We start from the raw sequence: 26917 nt of genomic DNA on the forward strand, positions 1-26917 counted from the left end.
AAAAGTAGGCAATAAAAAAAGGTTAACAATAAATAAAAACAACTTAAAATCTTTGATACTACACATGAGTTAAAAATCCTGCAACTATTAATGCCTGAATGGTGACTCTTATAATTAGCAAATTGAGTAGTTAAAATTATCTACTCTGCAAAACAAGCGCTTCAATAACCTCTATCGTCATTAACAAAGATATTTTTTTTATCGAATTCATAAAACGCCAATGAATATGTAACGCTTTTCAACACAAAGAGTTCGACTCGACCAACGTTCATTTCAAAAGGCTTTTTGATCGTACCTCATTCGAAATGCCAACCCGGTATTTGACAGCTTGCGGCGTCGCTTTGCGCCTCGAAAATCCGCTCGCGTCAAAATAAACTGCCCGAAAAATCAGCCGCATTCGAGCTCGCGCGTCACCATCCCTTTCGATGTGTGCGACTGTGATTCCGTCTGTAAAACACCGTAAAACGTGTAAAGTGTGTAAATAACACCTTTGGTGTTGGTGCGATTTAAAGGAACCTCCGTTCGTCGGGTGGATGTGTTGGTGCGTGCGACTGTCCAAGGAAAAACTTTCGCGTAAATAAAATTTCGGTCGCGATCGCCTGCTTCGGTTTCCGTCGCGAGTTTTCTATTTCGAGCAAATCCGGTCGTGTTCCGCCGGTCGAAAGTGGTCCGTTCCGAGCCCTGGCCGGTCCGGCGGCATGGAAGTATCGAATGCGGACGGAATCCATCGGTGGAAAGCCCGCTAGGCGCAGGAAATTCGAAGGCAAATTTGCACCTTCGCTGGAAGCAATCATTCATTTTTTGTCTGCTTGTTCAAAGGAGTAGTTGGTTGGAGGAAGCAGCCAAATATAGGAGAAAGGCGCACCACCAACAAAAACCCGCTGCTACGGGGTGCACCAGAGCGAGAAAGGTAATACACGGCGGTGGAGCAGAAAATGCGTGTATGCAGTTTTATTTTCTACACGCGAATGCATCTCACCGGCCACCGGAAAGAGACGGACGATTTCTGGTTGAAAGTTTTTTCTTGGTTCATTCGGGATTCTTTCCTTCTGTCTGTATTTTGAGTGGAATGTCCCCCCGCGCGCTGAAGAACAATGTCCAATTTTGGATCTGCTGAGATTTGAATGTCGGAAAAAGGAAAATCGCGTATTGTGGGAAATGTTTTCTGTGACCGGAAAAAGTTTTTTTCGGTGGCGTAGCGCCAGAAGGTATTTCACTTTTGTGCGAATGGATTTCATTGAAGGATACTGAAGAATGGGACGTTGAAAGAGAGCTGCACCCCCACTCCTCACAAATCGCCGCCTCCATAACACCAAAAAGCGCTTTCAAGGGGCTTCTAGCAGACGCATTTATTCTTGGAGAGTACCTTGTAATTGTTTTAAGTGGCTCAAATTGTTTACAAACAATGCCATAGAAAGTCTTATCAGAAGGCTCTCGTTTCGATTACTTACTGCTGAAAATCCTACTCGATTATCGAATGGGTAAAAGTAAAACAACGACGTCCTTCGCTGCTTTTTTCTCATCGGTAGGGTTGACCAAATATTTTTGTCCCCTTCTAAGCCGTATGTGTGCCTTGAATACCATTCGATTGGTGAAGTCACTTGTCGGGTCGGGGTCAGTATTGGTGTCCTCGCCTCGGGGGTACATTTCGAATGTGTGGTGTGTTAATGTTTTGGGCTGAAACGGAAAAGCATTTTCCAGTCTTTTTTGGTTCATTGTTTATTTTTTCTTCCCATTCGAACTTGGAAAAATGGTTTCTAAACAGGTTTTTACTTGCTTTTGATTGGTAAGATTTGCACCAAATTGTGTGTTGGCTGTTACGCACAAGACGTTCTTTTATTACAATAAAAAACTCCAGACAAAATTTTCCTGAATTCCTGGGATCTATTTTTTTGAAAAAAATCATCAAAATAAAAGTTTTTACGAAAAGCTTCCACAATTTGATTATTACTATTTCGGGCACGATTGCCGTTCAAGTGACATCAATGTGAACAAATCTGTGACAAAAAAGTAAAACTGCAAAAAAAAATCTATGATTAGGTACCTGTCTTGTTATTCGATCGAAAATCCGCATTGTAGTTTCTGTCAGTTATTGACCTCTGTTTTATAAACCATCGATTCGATTACAAACAACCAAAGTTCTCACTTAACAGTAACATTGTGATCCAAAAAAAATCGGAAAAATCCGTCTCTTACAACGTTTTACTGTAATTTAACTACTTAGACCAACAATTTCAAACTAACTCATTTTTTTCTTTTGTTTCAGATATATTCAAACGCGCAAACTATTGTGAATTAAAACAAAAACTGACCAAGCAACGTGAACGTTTGCACGTGGCTACGTTCCATATAACGCTGGCAGCATCTCTGTAATAAATTATTGTAATAAACCATACAATCAACACGATGTCCAAGTGGGGAAAAAATCACGGACTGATCGTTCCGATCGATTCGCTGTTAAAGGAAAAGGAAAACACCAACCGGCCTACGCCGCTACGTTCCGCCGGTCTTGTTGGTCGCTGGGGTATCACAAGTTTTACCTCGATTCGAAACACGACCTATGGTAAGTCACATTGTTTTTTCATTCAAAAGTTAAAATCTTAATTTCCTACTCTTGTTTTTTATAGAATTTGAGAGCACCAGCCCAAAACAATCGGAAGAGCTCAACTGTTCCTCTAATTTGGAGAGCCTGTCCACGCAGGTCCCGGCGGCACCGAAGCCGAAGAAATTCTTCAAAAGTCGTAACGTACTACCGCCGCCCACTCCCGATCCACATCGGCAGGATGCGGCGGTGCCACATCATCACATGCAGCAGGTTCTGCACCATCAGGCGGCACAGCTACAGGCCCGCATTAACCAGAAAGCTGGGGGTAGTCCGCCCTACAGCCCAGGGGCCGCTTTCTATCAACCTAAAGCTACGGCGTCGTCAAAATCACCGGGTAAATTCGAAGATAAACCCGTTGTTGCAGCAAAGAAACGAGGTCGCAAGAAAAAAATTAAACCCGAAGAACAACCAGTTGTTGAAGGAGAAGAATCCGCTGCCCCCTTAGAAATTAAACCGGAAGCAAAGACGAAAGTCGAGCCCAAAAAGGAGAAGAAAGAAAAGAAACAGAAAAAACCGAAAAAGGAGGTGGAAGCTCCTCCGGAAGCTCCCAGGCGATCATCCGGCCGCAGTCGGAACGTTGTAAGCTACAATGAAGATGACGACAGTTTCGACAGTATAATTCGGCTTCGGCAGGGAGCACAGGACACTCCTCCGTTGGGCCCCTCGAAGCTGGCTGGCGAACCGCCAACTTTAGAGGAAGCCGACTCAGAGCAGGAAGAACAAGCGGAAGAACCCGCTGCGGAAGCAGCTGTACCAACACCCGCACCAGTTCCAACTGTGCCGGTACCGGTGGCTGTCAGTCCGGCTGCTAAGTCTGGTAGTGGAAGTGGTGCGGAAGATCGAGTCGTTAAAACCGTTAAGATACCGGTGCCGCTGTCTTCGCCCTCTGTCGTCGAACATCCACCGATTGTACTACGGATATCAAAGGTGAGTGCTTTTATTTTATTCGAATTGAGTCAACCCACACATAATCTGGTCTCAAAACTTCCAAATATGAAATGGATGCCAAGTTTTAATCTTTAACTGTAAGTTTCCGACAACAATCATTAGATATTTTTATAACTTTGGTTTGAAAAATTTAACCTCGCAACAGTCAATCGTACATGGTTGTGCGATTTATTAGCTGAAATTTCTATTCTCACCTATTGAGACTTGGTACCAAACTCTGGTAACCGATAGCTGTCCTATTTCACCCAACCGAACCTACCAAAAGTTCCGACGCAGAGGGCTGAAAATAAACTACAAAGCTAACGACTCTAAACCAGGTCTTCAGTTGCTGCCAGCCAAGGTTCTCGTCAACTGTTTGAATTTCAGCGGCTAAGACTACCCCGCCACGAGCTTTTGGGCCTGTCTCTTCTTGGATGCTCGTCTGAATTCCAATCAAGTGTCTCTGCAAATCTCTTTCTCAACTCTTAGCAGCCTCTGCTCAATCCATCTTCACTTACGTTCCAGAATCTCGATGTTAAGTGCCTTCGGATGACAACGGCGATGTAGTTCCACGTTTGAGAACCTACAGAACTTACAGGTTTCGCGTCGTCACCAGATATGTGCAATGTGCACCATGATTCGCGTACAACAATACGTATTTGACGTTTGAGTTAAGATTCGAATTAAAAATCGTAGAAAGATCTGGCGTGAACACCAGATGTTTCGAAGCCATCAGGCGTTATCTGGCTACTGGATAGATTTTTGTGTTAATTTCCATCTACTTATTCTCCTGAACATTGACTTTTATACTTGCTGCCTCGGTGAAGTCGGTTAATCGGAATTGATACTGGATTCTTTTGCGCCATGGTGAACCTTTTCAAGATTGATTCTACCTGCAGAACCTACAGTTGAAGTTTTGGATAATGTTTATCCTGATAATCTAAGTTCAACATGGTTTTGCAGAGTTGCGCGCTTGATTCAATGAATCTTTTAGCCCGAGTTGCTTCCTCCGCTGTTTTCCAGTTGGAAACAATAGTGGTGCTTACCCAGTTCTTGAGCTCCATAGTCAAGGCACTCCTCGATACTCCACACAAAGATTTAGGTCAAATAAACAGTCACTGAGATCCTTCCCTAACTAGCTGGTCTGATTCTTCGTTACTTAGGTTACAGTAACCTGGTATCCAGAATAAAAATACTCTGTTCCATGTGAACGTTCTTAGTGCTCGAGGAGCTGTCTGGCTACCAGAGAAAATGCAGAGACTTATCCACCTGTATCCTTTTCAAACAGCCTATACTGCCGTTGGAAGCATAATTGTCACATGTTACAAAAAGGAAAAGCGAGAAAAACGCAATCAAAGTTTCACAAAAACACTTCGTTGTTATCGCACAGTTTCGCAATTTTTGTTGACTCCAATGCAGTAGATCTCTAAAGTATACTCCTATCATATGAGCCTCGATCAAATTTTTCGAAAATGAACTGTTTTTTCAATGAAAATCCTTGTGTGACATTTATGCCGCGAAATTCTATGAATAGTCGAAAAATGGACGCATATTTGTCACACCACGAACATTTTCCCAGTAGTTGTTTGGTTTGGTATTTCGTGTGTGGCTCTTGTGTTTTTTTCGTGAATGGAAGCTTAAATTGAAAAAATCATGTCTGAATCGGATTATTTAAAAGCGAACATTATCTGGTGACAAACATGAAGTCCTTAACGGGTTCGATCAATAAAGCGGGTCGGAGGAGCAATTTGCGGCAGCTCACTTACTTAACAGGAAGCAACATTTCTTCAACTAATTGTAAACTGCCGTGTTGAAAATGTTGCAACCACGAGAGAAGCGATACCAGAAGAGGACAATCAATCCGTTTGAAGTGAATACGGTCCTGGGACAAGTTCGGGATGAAGTAACTCTGGCGGAATAATTCGTAAACATTAAAAACAGACATCTCCGGTATTTTGCGAAGTGCGCCAAAATCTAAAACTCAAAGCAAAACAAAAAAAAATGGTCTGCTAAAACCACCGGCAACCACATATGGCCATCCTGGATAATTGTGGATTACAGTTACACGGCGCCGGAAGAGTAATAATTTGACTAATGCAATGAAGCGGGTATGTTTACATGCACTATTCCAAGCGCCAGCAACGAACCCGAAGCAGTTTGCAGAGTTTTTCTTGCACGTGCTGGGATGTCGCGATAACAGTGACCCTCCCCCTCTTCATATCTCCGCGATCCCTTCCCGACTATCAAGGACTCGTATGCCAAGTTTGGTGAAATTCTATTTAGACGTTCCGAAGTTATAACACGTTCATTTCTTGAGTGTGACAAATATGCGTCCAATCGTCTCAGTGTGACAGTTATGCGTCCATTTGTCCCAGTGTGACAAATTGACTTTGAATTTTTCTTAAAATTTCTAGAATAAACTTTATGTTTCGACAAAGAATTTCAATAATACGTATCAAATTATGACGATTGGCATCAAAAAGTGAAAAACGTCGAAATGTCACATGTGACAATTATGCGTCCAACGGCAATAGTGCATTCTAGAATGGCTTGAATTTCTGCTTGGAATACTGTTGGCCAGTTTCTGGAGCGTATTCAACAGTTGTTTGGTGACGACTACGAATATCTAATTGATTCAACAGCTTCTCGAACAATCTGTTTTTCAACTCCTTGTCATCATCAGTCCCTAACATTCTTCAGTTTTAACTCTGTTCTGATCAACCATTAAGCTTAATGACACCGGTCACGAGCTTGAAAAAGTCAGGAAGAATTTAACATTCAGAAAGTTATCAAAATTTCTGCAGCGCCAAAGAGGAATATCTTCATCTATTAGTTCATCAGAATTAGAGTGGAAATTTATATAACAAATCATTAACACCTAACTTCTAACATCCAGATTACTATGATCTTCATAAATTTTTACAAGACGATAAAATTAGCTGGAAAATGCTTTTCGTACCTACCTATATTTATTTAAGAAGCATCTGGTAACTGTGCCTGGATTGGTATAAATTGTGCAACGATCGAGTCCTTTGCCCTATTAATTCTCCGCCCATCTGCTGAGTGGTTAATTCGACGAATGCTTCCGATAGCTCTCTCTCTCGGTGCAATGTGAAACAACTCCGACAAGAGCGGTTAAGTTGTAATTTATGTATTGGTGTCAACTGCCCAATAAACCTCGATAGTTTCTATACTAATTATTCAGAAGGTCGTTTTTATTTTTCTTCTGGGTAGCACTGAATGAGGAGAAAGCAATCCATTTAAGTTTTAAGAGTCTAATCAACACTCATGATTCCAAAAAGGGTTGGAAACGTAGCCCGAAAAGCGACTTCTTGTAAACTATTCTAACGTTAGTCGAGGGAAAGAAACCATCTGGAACGACCTTTTGAACAAACACGCCAGAAAAGTGAAAACAAAACGAGGTTATCCGACGACCAGGATAGCTAGATTCTTTAGGTATGCTACTCCGTTGCTTGCATATGTATTAGTAGGCCAACCAAAAAATAGTTATAGAAATTCCACAAAAATGTATGGAATTTTTTTAAACTATTGGTTTTCTAGAAAAACTACTAATTTAAAAATTCTGCAAAAAATATAAAAATGTTAACCAATGTATTTACAATTCATTAAGCGCTTATGCGGTTGAAAAACATAATTTTTACGTAGATTTTTAATTGAGTTAATAAAATTGCATTTTGCTAAATTCCTAATAACTGATTGTTTTTAAATTTTGTTGGACCTAAAATAAAGTAGCATTCATTACAAGTTGCAACAAGTCATTTTTTAGCATATTTTTACAACTATATTTGCGAAAATGCTTTCCGAAATTCGAATGTTTTGCAGAAATTCTGCTAAATTTCCAAAAAAAAACTGTCTCGTAGTCAGAATATTGAAAGCATTAGAACATAAATTTTACTAATTTCAACACATGTTATTTCAAAGAATGCGACTGTAAACTTATTTGAACAATAAGACCTCGCGATTTTTCATAAATTGTAATTTTGTTTCAAATCCCATACATATCGTTCGAAGTTCCATAACTATTTTTTACCCTGCGTTTACACGGCTCTGTCGATTGAGGTTAAGCGCAATGTTTTACCTTCTTCTCTACCTATCTTGTCCGACGACAAACTGCCACTCACACTAACACATCTATCGTGAATTTTTAAGAGCACGCGATTGAATGAGAGAGATTATACAAGCCACAACCAGGGTTGCCAACATTGTTTTTCAAAATTCAGTGACATGAGGTTAAAATTCAGGATACATGCTGGTTTTTAGGGTTTTTAGCGGAAATTTCGGTCAAAGTGAGGACCTTTTTTCTGTCGTCAATCCACATTTTTACCCCCACCAATGTCTTTTAGGGGCCGTTCACATACCACGTGGACAACTTAGGGGGAGGGGGGTTATATGGAAATGTCCACGCTTGTCCACGGAGAGGGGGGTAGAGGTTTGGGTCATGTCCACGTGGACATACTTTCTTCTCAAATTTTTTTCTAAGGGTGAATAAATATTAAGATGTTTGAATCTTAAAATTACAAAGCTTTTCAGTTTAAGTTTAAACAATTAATTATCACTTGAAAGCAAGTGATAAATATGATAATTTTTGAATTTATTTTTTTTTAAATTATTTTATATAAGGTAATCCTATTTCTTTTTTTTTTGTTTAAATCAGCCATTCCAATAACAAATAGGCAAAAAGTAGTGTTTTCTAACTGTCAAATGAGATTAAAAAAAAACCATTTCAAATCTGTCCACGTGGACATCCGGGGAGGGGGGTAGGGGTTTGCCAAATGTCCACGCTTGTCCACGGAGGGGGAGGGGGGTGTCAAAAATCTCATTTTTCTGTCCACGTGGTATCTGAACGGCCCCTTATGCATTTCCTTACTATCCATTTTCCACTATATTCACAAAAAAACAGGCTTATTTTAAAAAAAATCAGTGAAAAACTGCCCGCATAGGTTAATACGATACTCTAAATCTTCCGTATTATTGCTTTCTGATTACATTAATATTAACGTTCACTGATGCGTCTTGGCTCGACGTGCCTGTGCTAGAACGGATAAAATATGATTTCTGGATGATACGATCAATATTCTTAAACACAAATTGATTATTTTTGCAACGCACCGAAATGATAAAAAATTATTTCTGAAAGATACAAATAATGGTCTTCAAAATAAACTGCGTATTTTTGCAACACGCCCCAATTCATATGTACTGTCAGAGAACACGCGGTAAGATAAATTAGAAAAAAGTCTTCGGGAAGTGTTAGTCGTTTAGATTTTACGGATCCAATTTAAAATCGAGGATCACAACAGCCCAAGCGTAGAGGTAAGTGAAATCTAATAAAATTAATATTGTTACGCGAAAGATTTCAATGTTTTTTTAACCGCACATTGTTCTAGGTTTGGAGGAAGAACCCTGCTACCGAAAGCAGCAGGAAGCAACTCCACGTAGCAGCAGTGCGAATCTGAATGCAGCCAATAGTGCAGCAGCAGTGAAAAAACTGGCATCCGCATAATGTAATCAACGACCGAGCGGCCACTTCTTCGAGATGGTCAAAACCAAACCCGATCGTTGCAAGCAACACCCATGGGTATGCTGCATACGGTGCTACACACAACATCCAAAAAATGTCAGGATATGATGAAAAGTAAGATAAGTATGTGACTCAATAACTACGAATAAAATAAATGTTTTAAAATGATGTAAATCTTTTTCATTGTATCCCAAAACCAAATTGAAATTATGTTAAATTTACGAAAACCTATGAATCTTTACATTGTTGAATGAGGATATGCTGTATCGTCATCGTTTTATGGATGGATCATTTAAAAAAGATAACACGTATGATTGAACTGGTTCGAAAAAATTAATCTTCATTTAATCGTAACTCTACTTAACGACCCGTTCACTGTATCGTAAAGTGTGTCCAGACGATTCCAATACTATTTATTTAATCGTCCATTTATAATCCAATACTATTAGAGTAATCTTTATGGTGTCTCGGGAAAAAGATTACAGGAATGGCCAATTTATGATACTGATTTATGCGGGTGAGGCTTATCAGGTTATCAGGTTCGTCATCCAAAAGTCAAGCAAATCCTGAAAAATCATGTATATGGGCAACCCTGTCCACAACAAGCAAAGCAACGGAAACATGTTGAAGAGAGAGCGAACCGCTTATTTCGGATTTCGTCATTTCGTGTTTCTCATTCATTTCGTACCTATACGGTTGAAAATTTTCTAGCGGTCGGACGTTCGTTCCGTTGGTCTGTTGTTTGACGGTCGTTTTGTAAATTCGAATAAGTTCGTGTATATTTTTTTTCAATTCTTGTACAAATCCGTTCTGTGTTATCCATTCTTTAACGACCAAGTAGCGCAGATATCTTTTCCGGTTCGCGATTAGTAGTGACTTTCTTTTGTCAATAAGCCATCGGGGACGATTGTGTTGACAATTTTGTGTGTTTTGAATGTTTTATTGGATGAATTGAGCGACTCTTATTCAGCGTCTGTAGACTGTATCGATATTGAAGGTAATAACTTAAATACGTACAATCACAATTCTTGATTGATAGCTAATAGATTAATAGATTTTTAAAATAGAAGCCTGATGCAATAGCATAGCACCACAGGAAGTAACAAACAGCGTAACTTCAATCTGTTCCCTCCGTGGGCTTTGTAGCTGTATGTGTGTGCAAGAATTGGAAGGATATCAAACGATAGAATTCGTTTAGGAAAGCATCTGGCTATCCATCAGCTAACGAAATAAGAAACTTCCATCGTAGCTTGATCAAAGCTGTGGCGCGTTGAAGGTTAAAAATTATGTAAAATACAAAGCCAACTACAGTTAATAACGCACACAGCCACCAGATGCGATTATACGCATATAGCAGAATTACTCCGCTGTTAACATCATAATTATCACATGAGTACAAAACAGCTAACGATAGGCTCGTAACACGCGCTCTCCGTTTGTCCATCGGTTAGCATAACTGGAACCCAACCTCCTCAAAACGGTTAGCTCGATTCTGTTTGCTTCCACCAGAAGCTCAGCTCGCACAAGCTGCCACCAGAAAAAAAAGAAACGGTACCAAAACAATCGACAAGAATAAGTGGACCTAACTGCCAGCCGCCCTATGTACGAATACTTATGTGCGGTATGGTGGAAACCCACTAGCGCGATACCAAAATGATAATAAAAATAAAAACCCACTCATACGACAATTCGAGTCACTGTGTCACGTTCTTCCCGTCTCAGTGCTTATCGTTCGGCGTTATATAGCTCTAGCTCTAGATAGGTAACTACCAACATATTTATTATTTGGATGGTTTTCAATCAATGGCCCGCAATGATGAAGAGGCTCCCGAGTACAGCTTCGATTTCTCTCATTGAAAGCTAAGATGGGAGGTACCTACATGTGGTTGGCTGTCTGGCCATCGAGCGCTGCGGCAAGGTTGAACTCGTTGATTATTGAAATGTGTTGATTGAAATGAGATCGCCGTCATGAAATATTTCTGTTTGTCTTAACATTTGACTCATAATATTTCAACATTCAATTGCAATTCACAAAATATAAATTTGAAATTTTATGAAGAGGTTAACCACCGTTATTTTATGTTTGTTACTTAATTATCCTTAATTAGCCTTATTGATGAAAAGTGATGTCTTTTTTAGTAAGAAAATCTTAAGATTTTGATTTTTTTTTCCTACTCGGTCATCTTGTTACGCTTTGTGAATTTCGGATAGAAATTCTGAAAAGAATGTGTAACGTAGAAGCGAGGGGATCGAAAATGATCGAAAATTGTGTTAAGTACATGATATTTGAATGGTCGCTAATAAAGCTATGTTTCCTATAGAATTCGAAAACAGTAATGCACAAGTCGAGACCCTTTTAGATACTGTGCTGCTTGTCGATGGTTTTTGAACATGTAATCTACAAGAGATCAAGGCGAGCAAAAAGGCACGTTTCAGGCATCTCTTTCGCAGGAGGAACTACGGGACATTGCTAAGTTTATCCCGGTGAACAAAGCTCCGGGTCCGGATGGTATCCCTAACGTAGCTGTGAAGGCCGCGCTCATGGAACATTCCGAAATGTTCCGGTCATCACAGCCACAGCAACAATACGTGGATGAGAGGGTCTACCCAGACTTGTGGAAACGATTGGTGCTCCCGCCAAAACCGGGTAAGCCACCAGGTAACCTATCAGCTTATCGCCCGATATGTCTCCTAGATACTGCTGGAAAGATGCTAGAGAAGGTGGTCCAGAGCAGGATACAGCTCTACACCGAAGGTGCGAACGATTTATCCGATAAACAGTTTGGTTTTCAGAAAGGCCACAGTACGGTGGATGCCATTCGACGTGTCATCGAAAGGGCAGACAAAACCAGACTGAAAAAGAGGAGAGGAGACCGGTTTTGCGCGGTGGTCACCTTTGACGTGAAGAACGCATTCAATAGCGTCAGTTGGGCAGCGATTGCGTCGTCGCTCATTCGTATGAGGATTCCGGCATATATCTGTAGTGTTACTTCGGTAATCGCCAACTACAGTATATGACCAGTGAGGGACTGGAAACAGTAAGTGTCCCGGCAGGGGTTGGCTCGATACTTGGCCCGGTATTGTGGAACATCGTTTATGACGAACTGCTGAGACTGCTTCTCCCTACGGGAGTGAGAATTGTGGGATTCCCAACGACGTGGCATCGGGTCAATCAACTGGAGAGGTCCACAGTAACAATTGAGAAGGTGGAAAGTTGGATGCGCTCCAAGAGCTTGCGCCCGGCTCACCACAAGACCGAGATGGTGCTGATCACCAACCTGAGCACAATCAGGGATGAATGTAGCTGGACCTTGCGCAACCGAATCCATGCGTGCGATCAAGTACCTGGGGGTGATGCTCGACGACCGGCTGAGCTTTACGGCACAAGTCGACTACGCCTGTAAAAGAGCGGCAATGGCAACAGCAGCCCTCTCACGGGCCATATCGAACAACTCGGCGATACGCTGCAGTAGGGCGGAGCGGCAGCCTTGAGCAGGCAGTGCAATCTGCAAAAGCTCTGCAGCGTACAGCGGCTGATGAACCTGCGAGTTGGCGCATACCGAACGGTGTCCTCGGTAGCTGCTGATGTTGTAGCGGGAGTCATGCCTATCTCAGTCTTGCTAGAGGAAGATATCTTCTGCTACGAGCACAGGCACATGCCAGAGAGGCCTCGATGTCCAGCTGGGAGCAACAGCTCGGAACGCGGCCGGTGGACCCATCGCTTGATCCCTAACGTCCGATATTGGATAGATCGGAGACATGAAGAGGTGGATTTCTGCATGACACGGTTCTTTACTGGTCACGGATGCTTCATGCAGTACCACCATCGGTTTGGATACGTGGCTTTACTATTCTGCCCAAACTGCGGTGACACAGTTGAGACACTAGAGCACGTAGTGTTCAACTGTATGCACTAACATGCTTGCTGCCTGCGGACCAGACACGACAGCCGACAACAACGTGCGGAGGATAAGTGAGGATGCCAACACTTGACGCGTGGTCAACGATGGGTTCATCCGGATCATGACTGCCCTGCAAAGGAGTTGGAACCAGCACCAGTCCGCGACCGGTGTAGGGTGACTCCTTCGTCGGGGAGCATCTGAGTAATGTCCGTCCGAACCTGGCAGTAAAACATACAAAGATAAGACTCTACCTTCCGCGTATGCCGAGCTGCCTGACCTTCTCCGCTGTCGAACTCGTAGGGGGGAGGGTATTCACGCCGCGGAATACTGTCGGGTAGAGTGACTTCACGTCGTCGACGGGTGAGTCACTCGAGTTGGTGTAAGATGACGTCTTCGCCGGGAATCATCCGAGTAGTTTCGTAAAGCTCCGGACGTGTACTGTGACAGGCGCGTGTCCAGGATAAGCTACTCTCGATTCGGCACACGAACGGGCAAAGAGGAGAGTTCCTCGAGTCAAACCAAGTGGATTCAAAACCTCGAGTCGTTAGAGGAGAGGTCATTGGTCTCTAGCAGTGGTCTCGAACAGAGGCGGAGCGCACGATAAGCGTGGAAACCAAGCGAGCCTCGAGTTACGAGTAAGGGCCGGACCTCGAGTCGTCAGAGGCGAGGTCCTTAGTCTTGAATCGTAACAAGAGGCAGGGCGTATATATGCTGGAGTAGTACGTATAAACGAGTATTGCCGTTGAGCGCTTTGTGGGAAAACGGTCTTCTATCACGGGTATAGCCTTCGTTATAAATCTGGATAGGAATTATGGCCAGAGCCCAAGGGGGCGTAGGGGTACATATAATATCGAGAGTCGACCAATTGCACCCATGGACCCGGAGTAGTATACTGGGAAGATGCGGTGGCTCGCCGTGCCTTGGAATGCAATCTGTAAAAAGAATTTACCATTTGGGTGATTCACTAATAAAAAAAAACCTTTTTTAAGGTTCCTCGGGGAATTGTAGTCCGTAAAGTTGAACGTGTTCTACAAGGTAGCTGTTTTCCTATTTGATTAATCGACAAGCATTTGTAAATTTATCAGGAATCTTTTGCAGATGTTCCTAAGGGAAGTCACTTACTCATTTTATTATGTTTATTATAGGTCGGTCAACTTATTTTGATAGCACTATTTAGCTCTATTTATGCTTACGAAAAATGTCGAAATATATTGCTTTTGTCTTTTCCGGAAAAATCAATAAGTCTCGTATTGTCCCAAAGCATTACGAAAAGCACTACAATTTTTGAAAGATACCCAACCATTATCAACGCTTTAAAAAACACGCACGCAGAAATTTTGCATACTTTAGGTTATTATGGAAGGAATTACCTTCCCCTAAACACGCGTGAGACACCTGATACACATACTCGACCGTTTCTGCGAAACCGACCCGGCTCAGGGACATATTCGTTTTCGTTTGGCAGTTTACTACTTCTTCGCCTCGCGCTATAATCTCATCTTTTTTCATTTCATACGAGGAGTAGGTAATAAGTGAATCAAACAACCGACGACGACGACAAGTAATCGGTGTCGATATGCTTATACTGATTTTTTATTACTTTTGATTTCTGTTTTCTTTTTGCTCGACATCCATTCAGGAAACCTGAACTGTCGTTTTCTATCGGTTTAATACTGCTCACCTATATAAGGGATGTGAGGGTGTGATGAGTCATCCAAATAAAGTGAAGGTTTATAGAACAGGCATTGGTCTGCCCAACTTTTGTTCCTAAATAACGTACTTTAAAAAAAGCTTAAACTTTGAAACATTCTTACGCTTGGTATTCAAAAAAACTGACTCAGTCTGCCCTGAGGTGAAAAACTTCGAAGCACCTGTTAATATTGAGCGAAGGTTCGTCTCCGATGAGAAAACCGAGACGGGACAAAACAACACCGTCTATACCTAGTTAGTAGCTGCTATTCGTATTCGTGCTAATTTGCGTTTAAACGAAATTAATACCAATACACTAGGCAGAGTCGGTTGAGCTTAGTCGCACAGACTATCGTCAATCGATCTAACGAACGAGGCGGCACACGAGGTGGATTAAGTGTTTGCGAAAACGTTTGTTTTGTAGAAGAGTTTTTAATGAAATAATTGAGCTTTATCGCTTTTTAAACACCAAAAAAAAGTTTTTCTCCATGGCTAAGTAAAAATGGGAGTTAGTCATAACAGTGTAGTTGAAATTAGTAAACATTCCAAACCGTAACTGTGTTTCTACTAGCTACGTGCTACGGGAAAACAATTTGGTATGAGTGTGCTAGGGTGCGCTTCTTATCGCACTCCACAAGATTGCTCACTTCGGCGAAAAATAAAACAACTTAGCTCTGTTTGATTACACCTACTCGCTTGTATCGTATCGTATAGAGTAAAGACAAGGTACCTTCCTATCTGGCCAACTAACCAAATGTGTGAATCGTCGTAGCCACTTTACTTAGCTTTGCTGATGTTGCTCAGTGGCTTTCCGAGTGGAGCGCACGACGGAAACTTTGATCACATTCTTGCCGTGCATATTTGGTGAATAATTTTGAACAGAAACTGTAACTGCATACCTATTTGGTTTGTAAAGCGCCAATCTACCCTTGGAATTGAATTTACTACTATTACAGGAAAATGCAACATAGTATAGAGGTAATTGGAATTGACGCCAATAGATGCTTTTTACTGTAACACCAGCTAATTGCACTCTCATTAATAACCTTTCTCCACCAAATTTGTTTCTCTAATTGCAGGGAACCTCCCGCCTTGTAAGCACCGACAGTGAAGGTGTCTACTCACCGCCACATGCTGCCCCCCTGACGCCTGCTCATCATTCGGTTCCGACGCCTCCAGTCGTGACAACTCCCAAGCGACTCGAACAGGAACCTCCAGTAAAAGTTGCCAGTCCTGCTACGAGAGCACCTTCTCCTCCTCTTCCGGTCGAAGTAGAATCACCGGCACCAGAATCGGCATCAGTCCCCCCGGTAGAACAGCAACCGGAAGTTGAACCCCGCAAAGACGACTTGAAGATAAAAATCTCACTCAGCAAGAGTCTAATAAGCAACGGAAGCGGCAACTCTTCGAGCAAAAGTAAAAAGGAAAGCAAGAAAGAGCTTAGGCACTTCAAGAAGCGAGCCATCGCTCGGGAGAAGGGTCGTGCCAGCAAACGGGCCAAACGGGGAACGGGTGTCGAAGAATTTGATCATCCCGAAGAAGAAGAAGAAGTCGTTAACAGAGATGAGGACCTTTTGGCAGGTGTTGCAGACGATCTACGGGTAGACCCCATAGTATTACCCATCAGTAGACCAACATTCCCGCTACCGGGAACGGATGCCTACGAGCTGTACCGAACCTTAGCTTCTCCATCCGGTAACGATGATTTCGACTCGCAGAGTTCGATTCTGGGTAGTGCTTCGTCGAATAACACTCCGCAACATGCCGGCGCAGCAGCGGCCGAAGATTGTCGAATAATCCATAGCCGGGGATCGAGTGATTGTGGTAGCGATCTTGAACTTTCGCAAAATAGTCAGAATAGTCAAAACAGTTCGACGGCGGCGGCACCGCCCTCAGAAATAAATTTTGAAAGTGAAAATACACAGGACAACAAAGAAGAAGAGCCGAAAGATCAGACCAAGGTGGTTGAGGAAACCAAAGATCCTCCACCACGTGAAGAACGTGTTCAAGTGCTGAAGTTAAGTTTAAAAGTGACGAAACCAGCGCGAGCTACTCGAAGCAGCAAAATGAAGCAGCATGTGGAAGTGATAACGAAACCCGAACCGATTCCGGTTCCAACGGTTGTACCTTCTTCGGTAGAGCCTCCGGTGAAAAAGTTCGGTCGTTCAACGCGCAATCGCAATAATAACAATAATGTCGTTGAAGCCGTTGCTGAACCACCCAAAACGAAAGAACCAACACCGGAACCCGTTCGGGAACCATCACCACCTCCAGCTCCTGTCAAAGCTGCCACTAGGCAGTACGGGCGACGAAAGAAGAACGTCGTGCCCGAAGACTACCAACCGGATCCTTCACCATTGACTAGTCCAAACCGACAGCCCGTCATCGATCCACAACCTGATCCATTCACCCTAGCTTCCGGAAGTGAAACCAGCGTGGTGCAAATTCCCTCGTCCATTAGTTCCGCATCGACCGGACTTGATCTGACGACCAGCGCTTCCCGAACCGCACCTCCCCCGACGACAGTCCCAACTCCGTTCCAGGACGAGAACAAACCCGAACCGACAGAGTACAAAATCAAGAACAAATTCAAAAAGTCCTACTTCCGCAGCGAGGAATTGGCCAAACAGCAGCAACAACTTTTACAGCAACAAGAAAGTCGACCACTGGCAGAAACCCCCGGAAACGGTCCGGCAAGTGGTGTTCCCTCGGCTGCCCCTGCCAGTACCCTCACGGTACCACCAATCACCATTCCCCTCAGCTCTATTGGAGCAGCTTCAGCCGAACCAAGTCAACAACAACCCGTGAAATTGGTGATCTCTAAAAAGAAAGGAAGTATCTTCAAAAGCCGACCGTTGACTGGAAGTGCCGAGGCGGCAGACAAAAAACGACACATGTACAAACACAAATGGGACGACGATGGTGATGGAGACGGTGGCAAGGACAAGGGAGACCTTGCGGATGGTGAAAACGAACAACAAGTTGACACCTTTGAAGGAGAACCGTCCGGATTGTCTCGCGTCACCAGGATACGAAACTCTGGCGGCGGCAACTCTTCAATGGACTTCGAAGACGACGACTTCGAGGTGGACAATAAACTGCGCTGCGATCGAGGAGTCAAACCCTTCTACACCGTAGTTCGTAATGTGAAGAACGCCCACCAAATCCAGGAAATCGGAGAATTCCAAGAGATGGATGACGATGTAGAGTACATTCTTTCGGCGTTGCAGCCGGACAATCCGAGCGCCACCCGGTGTCTATCGGCGATGACGCTCGCTACCAAGTGTATGACCCCTGCCTTCCGAATGCACGTCCGCGCGCATGGCGTGGGGACACGCATCTTCAAAGCCCTTCGAGACGCACATCTGGATCAAGGTCTAGGTCTCTGTACAGCTGCCATTATGTTTGTCCTGTCGCAAGATACCCTGAACATGGATCTCGATAGGGACTCACTTGAACTGATGCTAAACCTCCTGGACACCGACCATCGATCGGGAAGTACCGAAGGTGGCATGACTCGCGGACAACTGGAAAAGAACAAACAGAAGGTCCGTGAACTTTGTGAGGAAATCAAAAACTCCGGCAAAGCAAAGCACATGGATTTGGACCACTTCTCCGTTGGATCTCTAGCGATGGAATCACTTCTTTCGCTCACCTCCAAACGAGCGGGCGATTGGTTCAAAGACGAGCTGCGGAACCTCGGTGGCCTAGAACACTTAATAAAAACGGTGTCCGACTGTTGCAAGGAAATCTCTGATTACGTCGTCGAGTGGACCGACGATCTACTCTCGAAACTGCGTAAAATCGAACGCTGCCTAAGGGTACTGGAGAATGTTACCCTGCTGAACGAACAAAACCAGAGCTACATCCTGAACTACAACAACGGCAGCCTCATACTGACGCTGGCCAAACTGTTCAAGCTGATCGACAGCGAAGTGGTACTGTACCCGACTAACGAGTCAACTCCCAAGGAGGATCGAGGAGCGGTGCTGCGGGAAGTTATCCCACCGGTGCTCAAGATCTTCATCAGCTTAACCCACCCCTTCAATGAAGCTGGTAAGTTTTCCTTTTTTTATCAAAATTTTAAATTCTCTTAAAACATGTTTTTTTTTTACTTTAAACAGCTTACGGTGCCACTGTGTTGGGATCGCAGCCGCACGTGATCGCCACCACGTTGCACCTGTTGCTGCGGATCGGTGACTACGTGCCGCAGAAGTTGATCTTCGAGATCAACATCCTGGTGCTGTTGTTTCTGATCAATCTGACCATGTACACCCAGGCCAATCGGCAATTACTGATGACGGCGCGAGTTCCGGACGAATTTAACAATCCTTCCTCCTCGTCATCGGTGCCCGCATCTTCAGATGGAACCCAGATTGCCATACAGGCGCTGGTCGAGTACTTCTATCGGCAGGATGAGTTGGCGAGGTATGGTTTGAAGGCTATAAACATTTATGAAATCTTATTGGTTGATTATATTTATTCATTGCCTTCTTTTAGGTATGCTGAGAAAAATACCGATGCTATCCTGGACGCGAAGTCGAAAACACGTGAAGACATTGAGGAAACTGTAACTAAGTGTAAGTGAAATTATCTAGCACGTTTTTGAAACATATTTTTGACTAATCAATCGTGTATGGCTTACTTAAATTTCACTGAGAAACGAGATTTTGACGAGAAAAAAAATAGAAACTTGAAGAATTTACCAGAAAACTGAATGAAAACTAAGAGATTTCATTTGCGTTAAAAATAAATAGTAATATTACAAATTCGATCCAACAAATTCGCTAAAATTGGTAAAAAAACTTTACTAAAAAAAAAAGATAAAACGATCAGCAACTGTAGGAATTTACAAATCTTTTAATTTCCATTAAGTTCACATACAATAAGTAGATTATAAAATACAAAATGATTCATGTCTCTTTTTATCCACAGTGCTACAAAAAGCCGGTCACCACATGGAACACACACTGATGGCCAGCTACGTGTGTCTGCTGATCGGTTGGATCGTGATCGGTAGTGAGGACAACGAACGCATCGTTCGGACCTACCTGAAGGACAACAACTTCGTGATGATGGTAACGTCGCTGGAAAAGTACTACAACTTCCTGAACCTGACGGCCAATGTAAGTTTTACACTTAAGTTGATTTAATCGGTGGTTTTCTAACGTTCCTACTGCTTCATTTCAGTCCGACGCACTCAGTCTTCAGCACGTGCGCCAAACCAAGAACATCATCGACCAGCTGAAACGATTGGATTCGGCGGAACGAAGCACGGCCGAGCCTTCCACCAGTCGTGGCCATCTGCAGCAATCGGAATCCTCTACTTCCGCCACTTCCTCCAGCAACGCCACCCCACAACGGTATGGATCTCGTTCATCCAATCGGCTGCATTATTGATTGCGGAAGTAAGGTCCCCCCGCCTCTGAATCCATTTATGTGTGGGTGGGTGGACCCCAAGCTTAGCCTTTTAGGAGAGTCATCAAAACCGAATGTTCTCATCGACGCAAGTACACACATTCAGATTTAACTATTTTATTGTCAACGGCAAAATTTTAGTGAGTGGTTTAATTGTAAAGGAATATTTAGGATTTTTTTAAATGAGAAAATATAAATACCCTAAATGATTTTGTTTCTGTGCTGCAATTAGACTGGTTGAATTAAATTTTAGTTTGTTTTGTTGAAAAAACGCTGATCGAACTCGTATGGAAACAATCTTTTATTTTGCACTTGTTTCAACGTTTCATTACCCTTGCAAAAAAAAGCAACAATCCGTCGACGACTAGAGTTTTTCTTTTCGCAGAATTCAATAGCCAACAACAATCTAGAATTAAGTGTGTAAAAATAATTATAAACAATGTGGTTGTTTCGTCCCCTCTCTCATCCTTGCATGTTGTCTGCTTATTCAGAAACCTCTAGCGATAAAGTATTTTGGAATGAGTCCCACTCTCTGTTCACACAAACACACCGTTTTTTCTCTCCTTAAAAATACTTTAAATAGGACCGTAAGAAGTTGTCGATCGTTGTCGTCTCCCTAGTATTAGCTTCCAAAATACCCACAAAATTCTCAAAACGTTAAGCAAATGACCACTTTTTTATGGGATATTAGCTTCTTGTTCGTTTTCTTTCAAAAAACGGACAAATATCAAATAACAACAGATGATCAATGTGGGTAGCTCTGTACAGTTAAAAGTAGCGATGTTAGTTGAGTAGAAATAATTTAAACGGCGAAACAAAACCAGAACAAAAAAAAATACCAGGTACGTTAGTTTTGGTGATGCTTTCATTAATAACAAAAAGAGACGACAGAAAAAAAAGCTAAATCTAAAAACAACATGGAAAAAATCACACAAAAACTAAGTTCCGATTTCGAACATTTAATCAATCGACCGGCAAAGCAAGACGCAGCATCAGTAATAAAATTAAAATAAGACATAAAATGAATGTAAATAGTAACGATTAATATATACTTATAAATATATGAACTGTTTAAATTATTAAGAGGAAATCATTAATAACAGAAAAACCCGACAGAGATGCATAGAAATACGAAAAGAGAATCACATTTTTTTTAAAATAAAGCTGAGATGTAAAATCAAGTTTGCAGTTCACTTGAGATGTACGAAAGAAAGTTCCCTCTGCTATCTAAAACAGGAAAGAAGGCACATTACTGGAAAAAATAAAACGCCTGTGCATATGCAACACAGACTGTATAGAGAACAAACAATTTTTTTTCTAAATTCCATTGCCGAGGACCTTCTTTATTCTGTTTTAAGAAAAAGATTTGGAGCTGTGAGTTGCAAATATTTCTATTATAAATTTTATCAATAAAATACAATTTGGGGTTTTATCATCGAAAACAGGATTTTTGACGACAATGTGATTTTTTCATGGCAGTTCTAGAAAAGCCATTAATATTTCTAGTTCTGATTTTCGTGATCAGATAGCGCTACATGTAAAAAAGCCTTGCAATGAGCTTTTTGAAATGCACCGCCACCTGATTTTCAAAGCCACAACCAACAAAAGGGTAATGATTTTCCGATGAATGCGGAGAGAGCAATGAATAAAAGTTTTAATAAAAAAAATTGGATTGGCATTTGATTGATTGTGTTTGATTGTTTATTTATTTATAAGTTTCTGAAAAAAATTTAATTCCTGGTCTTGACATAATGAATCATTATTATTTTTTCTGTGATTTTTATGACAGACAGAAAAAATTAAATATTTTTATCTATTTGGAAAAAAATCAGTCATATTTCATTCCAATTCGAATTGACTCTCACGATCAAATTTAAGATTTGAATTTAGATTCTCGATTGAAGTGCTTAAACGAACGTTAAAAGATATCAGATTCAAAATTTTGATTAAATTTTTATAATTAAAATTCAAATAGAAAAAAGATAGAGCACTGAGGCACATTGAGGTTTGATAAATATTTAAACCCGGAGTTCAAAATCAAGTTTTGGAGTAGGTAAATTGAAATTATAAAAGCAAATGTTAAAGTTAGAAAAACGGAAATTGGAATAGACTTTCGGAATTGTACCATCAAGACGCCATTCACCGCCCAGTTAAGCGGTTTTTCAACTTCAAACATGTGTAATAAAAAAACGACGGCAGATTTTTATTCGCTTTCTTTTCCAATACATCCCAAAACTGCTCTACTTTAAATAAAAAATTTAGTGGAATGCGAAAAATGTACGCTTTTCAAAATAATTAACTAAACTTTGGGGTGTTCAACTGGCCCTATTACCGCCCACTCGACTTTTCCGGGTATCGATAATGTTTTCTCAAGGAAAAATTATCATAACAACACGGAAACTGTTCTTTTTAGTATTTTCCATACAACGAGCTGTCAAAACCATATTTTGGCTCTTTAGAGATTACATTTTGTGATTTTTTTTCCGCAAATTTAGTACAAATTTTAACAAAGTGCGTTGACTGACAAAATGATGATTCCCGGCAAACAACCTCAAGTAATCTGTTACTTTCAGCGATTAAACATGATTTTCTAACATAATCAAACTAAATGCTTCTTACAATTTACACATTTAACACAATACATGCGTTAAAAACAAAGAAATTGTGCGTGACCGGTCATTAGGAACCCACACTTTTTTTTATACACCAATTACCGCCCATCACTAAACGCTTCAAAAAACAACTATTGAAAAAATCGAAAATTTTTTGATGCAAATCTATTCTACGAAAATAAAACTATCGTTTCAAGTCGATTGTAGGACAAATAGGTGCTATCTAGTAAACAAAAACCCTTTTTGCCCTAGGAGTACAGTAATGCCTAGTTCGCTAACAGGCGTCGAATTCAATAATTTGACCGGAAACGAAAAACCAAATATTTTATTTCTGGCTATAGTTAGCATAATTAAGTGATGTTTTTTCAGTGAAATGGTCGAACAATGATGCCGACACAGAACACAGGTCTTATATTTGGAGAAAACATCCCAGTTTTTTCAAAATACACACAAAAGGGTGATTTTGGGCGGTAAATGGTGTCTGGGCGGTGAATGGCGTCTTGATGGTATTTTTAAATTGATATTTTTACCTTTAAATTTATGTATTGATTTTGCTCAGTGTCAATTTATTTTTGATGAGTATGTTCAATGACGGGCCACATTATCCTCTGTTAAGCTAGTACTACATTATTTGCGTCTCCGCTTAATTTAATCTAGCCCTTTCTTTAGCACTGGGTTTGTTTACATCGCGCGTGATGCGTGACGTAACAGTAACGCAAACGTCAAAAATATTGCGTGCAACTGGGCCTTTTTCATTCGAGAAATCCGGAACTCCGAAATCCCTATAAAACAACCAAATTAACGTTACCTCTGAAAGATGGCATCTCAAATCAGCATAGACCAATTGGATAAGGATCAAATCAAGTCGGTGAGTATCGCAGAACCATAATATTATTTTCTTAAAATAAAAAAACATGACAACTTTTCCCTTTCAGTTCTCGGACTTCCTGCTGTCCTATAACAAGCTGTCGGAGATTTGCTTTCTGGATTGCGTAAACGAGTTCACCAGCCGGGCAATCTCCGAGGGCGAGGACAAGTGTTCGCTCAATTGTATGGAGAAGTTCCTGAAGATGAACCAACGCATCTCCCAGCGTTTCCAGGAGTTCCAAATGCTGGCCAACGAAAACGCCCTGGCCGCGGCCCAGAAGCTAAGTGGCAAATAAGCGTCGAGTACGCGAAATGGGAGCTATAGAACTAGTGCGCTATGTCATAAGATTTTTTTTAAACGTATTGTTATGTGGTTAATAAACACACACACTCTTTATTCAAAGCTTATAAGTTGAATGAGATACATTAAATATTTGTATAGTTTTTTCCTTCAATTTCCGAAATTTTACCACTAATTATTACACTAAAATTCTGCAGGCATGATGATTTCGTGTATGCGATAAAATATGTAGTGAACAGATAAAAAAAAAAGTTATGGAATTTCATTTGGTTATTCTTATGTTTTTCCGGCTTGTTCATAACGTGTTCGACACAATCGATTTCTTAAATTCAAAATTCAATCGGATCGAACAGGAAAGGTCACGCCTCCGGGAAACCCTCGGACTCGGTAATCAGCGCGTGTTCCAGGATCACTCTTCCCTCTTTGTATCTGAAAAGAGGAAAAATCAATCAACGCTGGGTTTCAAACATATTTTCAATTTCATACTGCCACCACGTATTAATCACCAATTTAATTATTTTTTTCAAGCTCAAGATTTGACACATTTAAGACGCATATTTCAAATAGGATATTATTTTTTATTAGTTGGATTAACGCAGTGAGCTAGATTTTATTTCTTTGATAGAAAATGTCAACATTTAAACTGTTTTATCATACTATAATTCGTCTAAAATTTTGATTTTATGGTTTAAAATTCTCTCATATCTTTAATGAATTGAGGATAATATAAAATGACCCAGGATTATTTACAAAAAATACCAAATTCAAAAACGACTCACTTCTGCGACTCCTCGGTGGCGAATTCGTACATCCAGCCCAGCTTGGCCTTGCAGTTTTTGCACATCACGTCCCGCACCATGTGCCTTCCGGTGAGCATGACCCGGTCTTGGACCTGGGAATAGGTCAGATTGACAACCCGCTTGAACAGATAGGCCCTTCCAGTGGCCCCCGTGAATCGGGTGCTGATCAGTTCTCTCTTGTTAGTAAGATTGGTTTCGCAGGCTGCGCAGCTATACAGCTTCTGGCCGCCGATGTGATCCAGAAAAACCTTTCCCATGTTGTAGGAGAGTTAGTAGACTCTAGTCCAAACAGCGAATTATATTTGGGTCACTCTGATTTAACGATTCTACGGACAAAATACCAAGTTCTTTGTTCAGACCGACTAATTTCTCTAATTGGGGGCTTCACTTTTTGTAAAATTGAGAGAAAAAAACAATGTATGACGTCGAACGAAAACATAAAGACGAGGGAATGGACATTCCTTATATTCTAGTACTTCTTATATTATGCACTGCAATGAATGAGCTTATTCAATCAAATTTGAAGATAATCCCCCTTATTCTGCGCCGCGCGTGAGGTGACGATAGTCGAGTCGAGTCGAAGTCGCGTGAGTCTTGTCACCTTATTCCCGAAACCGATGTGACAGAGCATACGATTTGTCACTCACGGTGACTACTAGATTAGGATAATAACTCAAAAAATTAATTCTAAAAGACGTTTCTCACCTAAAGCGACTACTGGAATCGGGTGACTCGACTATCGTCACCTCACGCGCGGCGCAGAATAAGGGGGAATGTATATTTTTTATTTAATGTCATGATTGCATAATACGCCGAGAACAGGAGTTATTTTGGAAAAAATACTGTGACGTTCCAGAAACGTGTAAAACATGGATCACAACTTTATCCAAACCATTCCAATGTTTATAAAGTAACTTAAACTTTATTTCATGTTTTATTAACACAAAAAATACGGCATTAGTTAAAAAGTGTCATATTATGAAAAAAAACTACTAAACTTGCCAAATTGAAAAAAAAAAACAAAAATATTGACTAAATAGAAAATGATGAGGAAAATCTATTAGTTGACAAAATTAACAAAAATGGCAAAAATGACAAAATTAAAAAAAGGCAAAATTGACCAAATCGAGGTATTAAATTTTCTCAAAAATGACAAAAATGACAAAAATGACAAAAATGACAAAAATGACAAAAATGACAAAAATGACAAAAATGACAAAAATGACAAAAATGACAAAAATGACAAAAATGACAAAAATGACAAAAATGACAAAAATGACAAAAATGACAAAAATGACAAAAATGACAAAAATGACAAAAATGACAAAAATGACAAAAATGACAAAAATGACAAAAATGACAAAAATGACAAAAATGACAAAAATGACAAAAATGACAAAAATGACAAAAATGACAAAAATGACAAAAATGACAAAAATGACAAAAATGACAAAAATGACAAAAATGACAAAAATGACAAAAATAAAAAAAATTACAAAAATGTCAAAAATGACAAAAATGACAAAAATGACAAAAATGACAAAAATGACAAAAATGACAAAAATGACAAAAATGACAAAAATGACAAAAATGACAAAAATCACAAAAATCACAAAAATCACAAAAATCACAAAAATGACAAAAATGACAAAAATGACAAAAATGACAAAAATGACAAAAATGACAAAAATGACAAAAATGACAAAAATGACAAAAATGACAAAAATGACAAAAATGACAAAAATGACAAAAATGACAAAAATGACAAAAATGACAAAAATGACAAAAATGACAAAAATGACAAAAATGACAAAAATGACAAAAATGACAAAAATGACAAAAATGACAAAAATGACAAAAATGACAAAAATGACAAAAATGACAAAAATGACAAAAATGACAAAAATGACAAAAATGACAAAAATGACAAAAATGACAAAAATGACAAAAATGACAAAAATGACAAAAATGACAAAAATGACAAAAATGACAAAAATGACAAAAATGACAAAAATGACAAAAATGACAAAAATGACAAAAATGACAAAAATGACAAAAATGACAAAAATGACAAAAATGACAAAAATGACAAAAATGACAAAAATGACAAAAATGACAAAAATGACAAAAATGACAAAAATGACAAAAATGACAAAAATGACAAAAATGACAAAAATGACAAAAATGACAAAAATGACAAAAATGACAAAAATGACAAAAATGACAAAAATGACAAAAATGACAAAAATGACAA

The 26917-nt window shown here is 40.5% G+C and overlaps 3 protein-coding genes across 3 annotated transcripts; 2 read left to right on the forward strand and 1 right to left on the reverse strand.

The window, feature by feature from the left end:
• The first annotated feature begins 556 nt into the window (after window positions 1-556).
• Window positions 557-21264, forward strand: LOC129753970 (protein wings apart-like). Its single transcript, XM_055749824.1, has 8 exons — window positions 557-910; window positions 2267-2563; window positions 2628-3532; window positions 15745-18721; window positions 18790-19093; window positions 19166-19245; window positions 19601-19791; window positions 19856-21264. Exons 2-8 carry the CDS (start codon window positions 2407-2409, stop codon window positions 20063-20065), a joined length of 4824 nt encoding a protein of 1607 aa, XP_055605799.1. The 5' UTR covers window positions 557-910; window positions 2267-2406; the 3' UTR covers window positions 20066-21264.
• A 2127-nt stretch (window positions 21265-23391) lies between these two features.
• On the forward strand, window positions 23392-23993 carry LOC129757715 (mitochondrial import inner membrane translocase subunit Tim9). The gene is made up of 2 exons (XM_055755007.1): window positions 23392-23563; window positions 23631-23993. The coding sequence occupies exons 1-2, from the start codon at window positions 23513-23515 to the stop codon at window positions 23856-23858; spliced, it is 279 nt and encodes a 92-aa protein (XP_055610982.1). The 5' UTR covers window positions 23392-23512; the 3' UTR covers window positions 23859-23993.
• LOC129757707 (protein yippee) lies at window positions 23924-25075 on the reverse strand. Its single transcript, XM_055754997.1, has 2 exons — window positions 24643-25075; window positions 23924-24292 (listed from the first exon to the last, which is right to left on the reverse strand). The coding sequence occupies exons 1-2, from the start codon at window positions 24918-24920 to the stop codon at window positions 24223-24225; spliced, it is 348 nt and encodes a 115-aa protein (XP_055610972.1). The 5' UTR covers window positions 24921-25075; the 3' UTR covers window positions 23924-24222.
• Between the last annotated feature and the right edge of the window lie 1842 nt (window positions 25076-26917).

The sequence above is a fragment of the Uranotaenia lowii genome, chromosome 1 (genome assembly GCF_029784155.1).
Source record: "Uranotaenia lowii strain MFRU-FL chromosome 1, ASM2978415v1, whole genome shotgun sequence".
Taxonomy (NCBI): Eukaryota; Metazoa; Arthropoda; class Insecta; order Diptera; family Culicidae; genus Uranotaenia; species Uranotaenia lowii.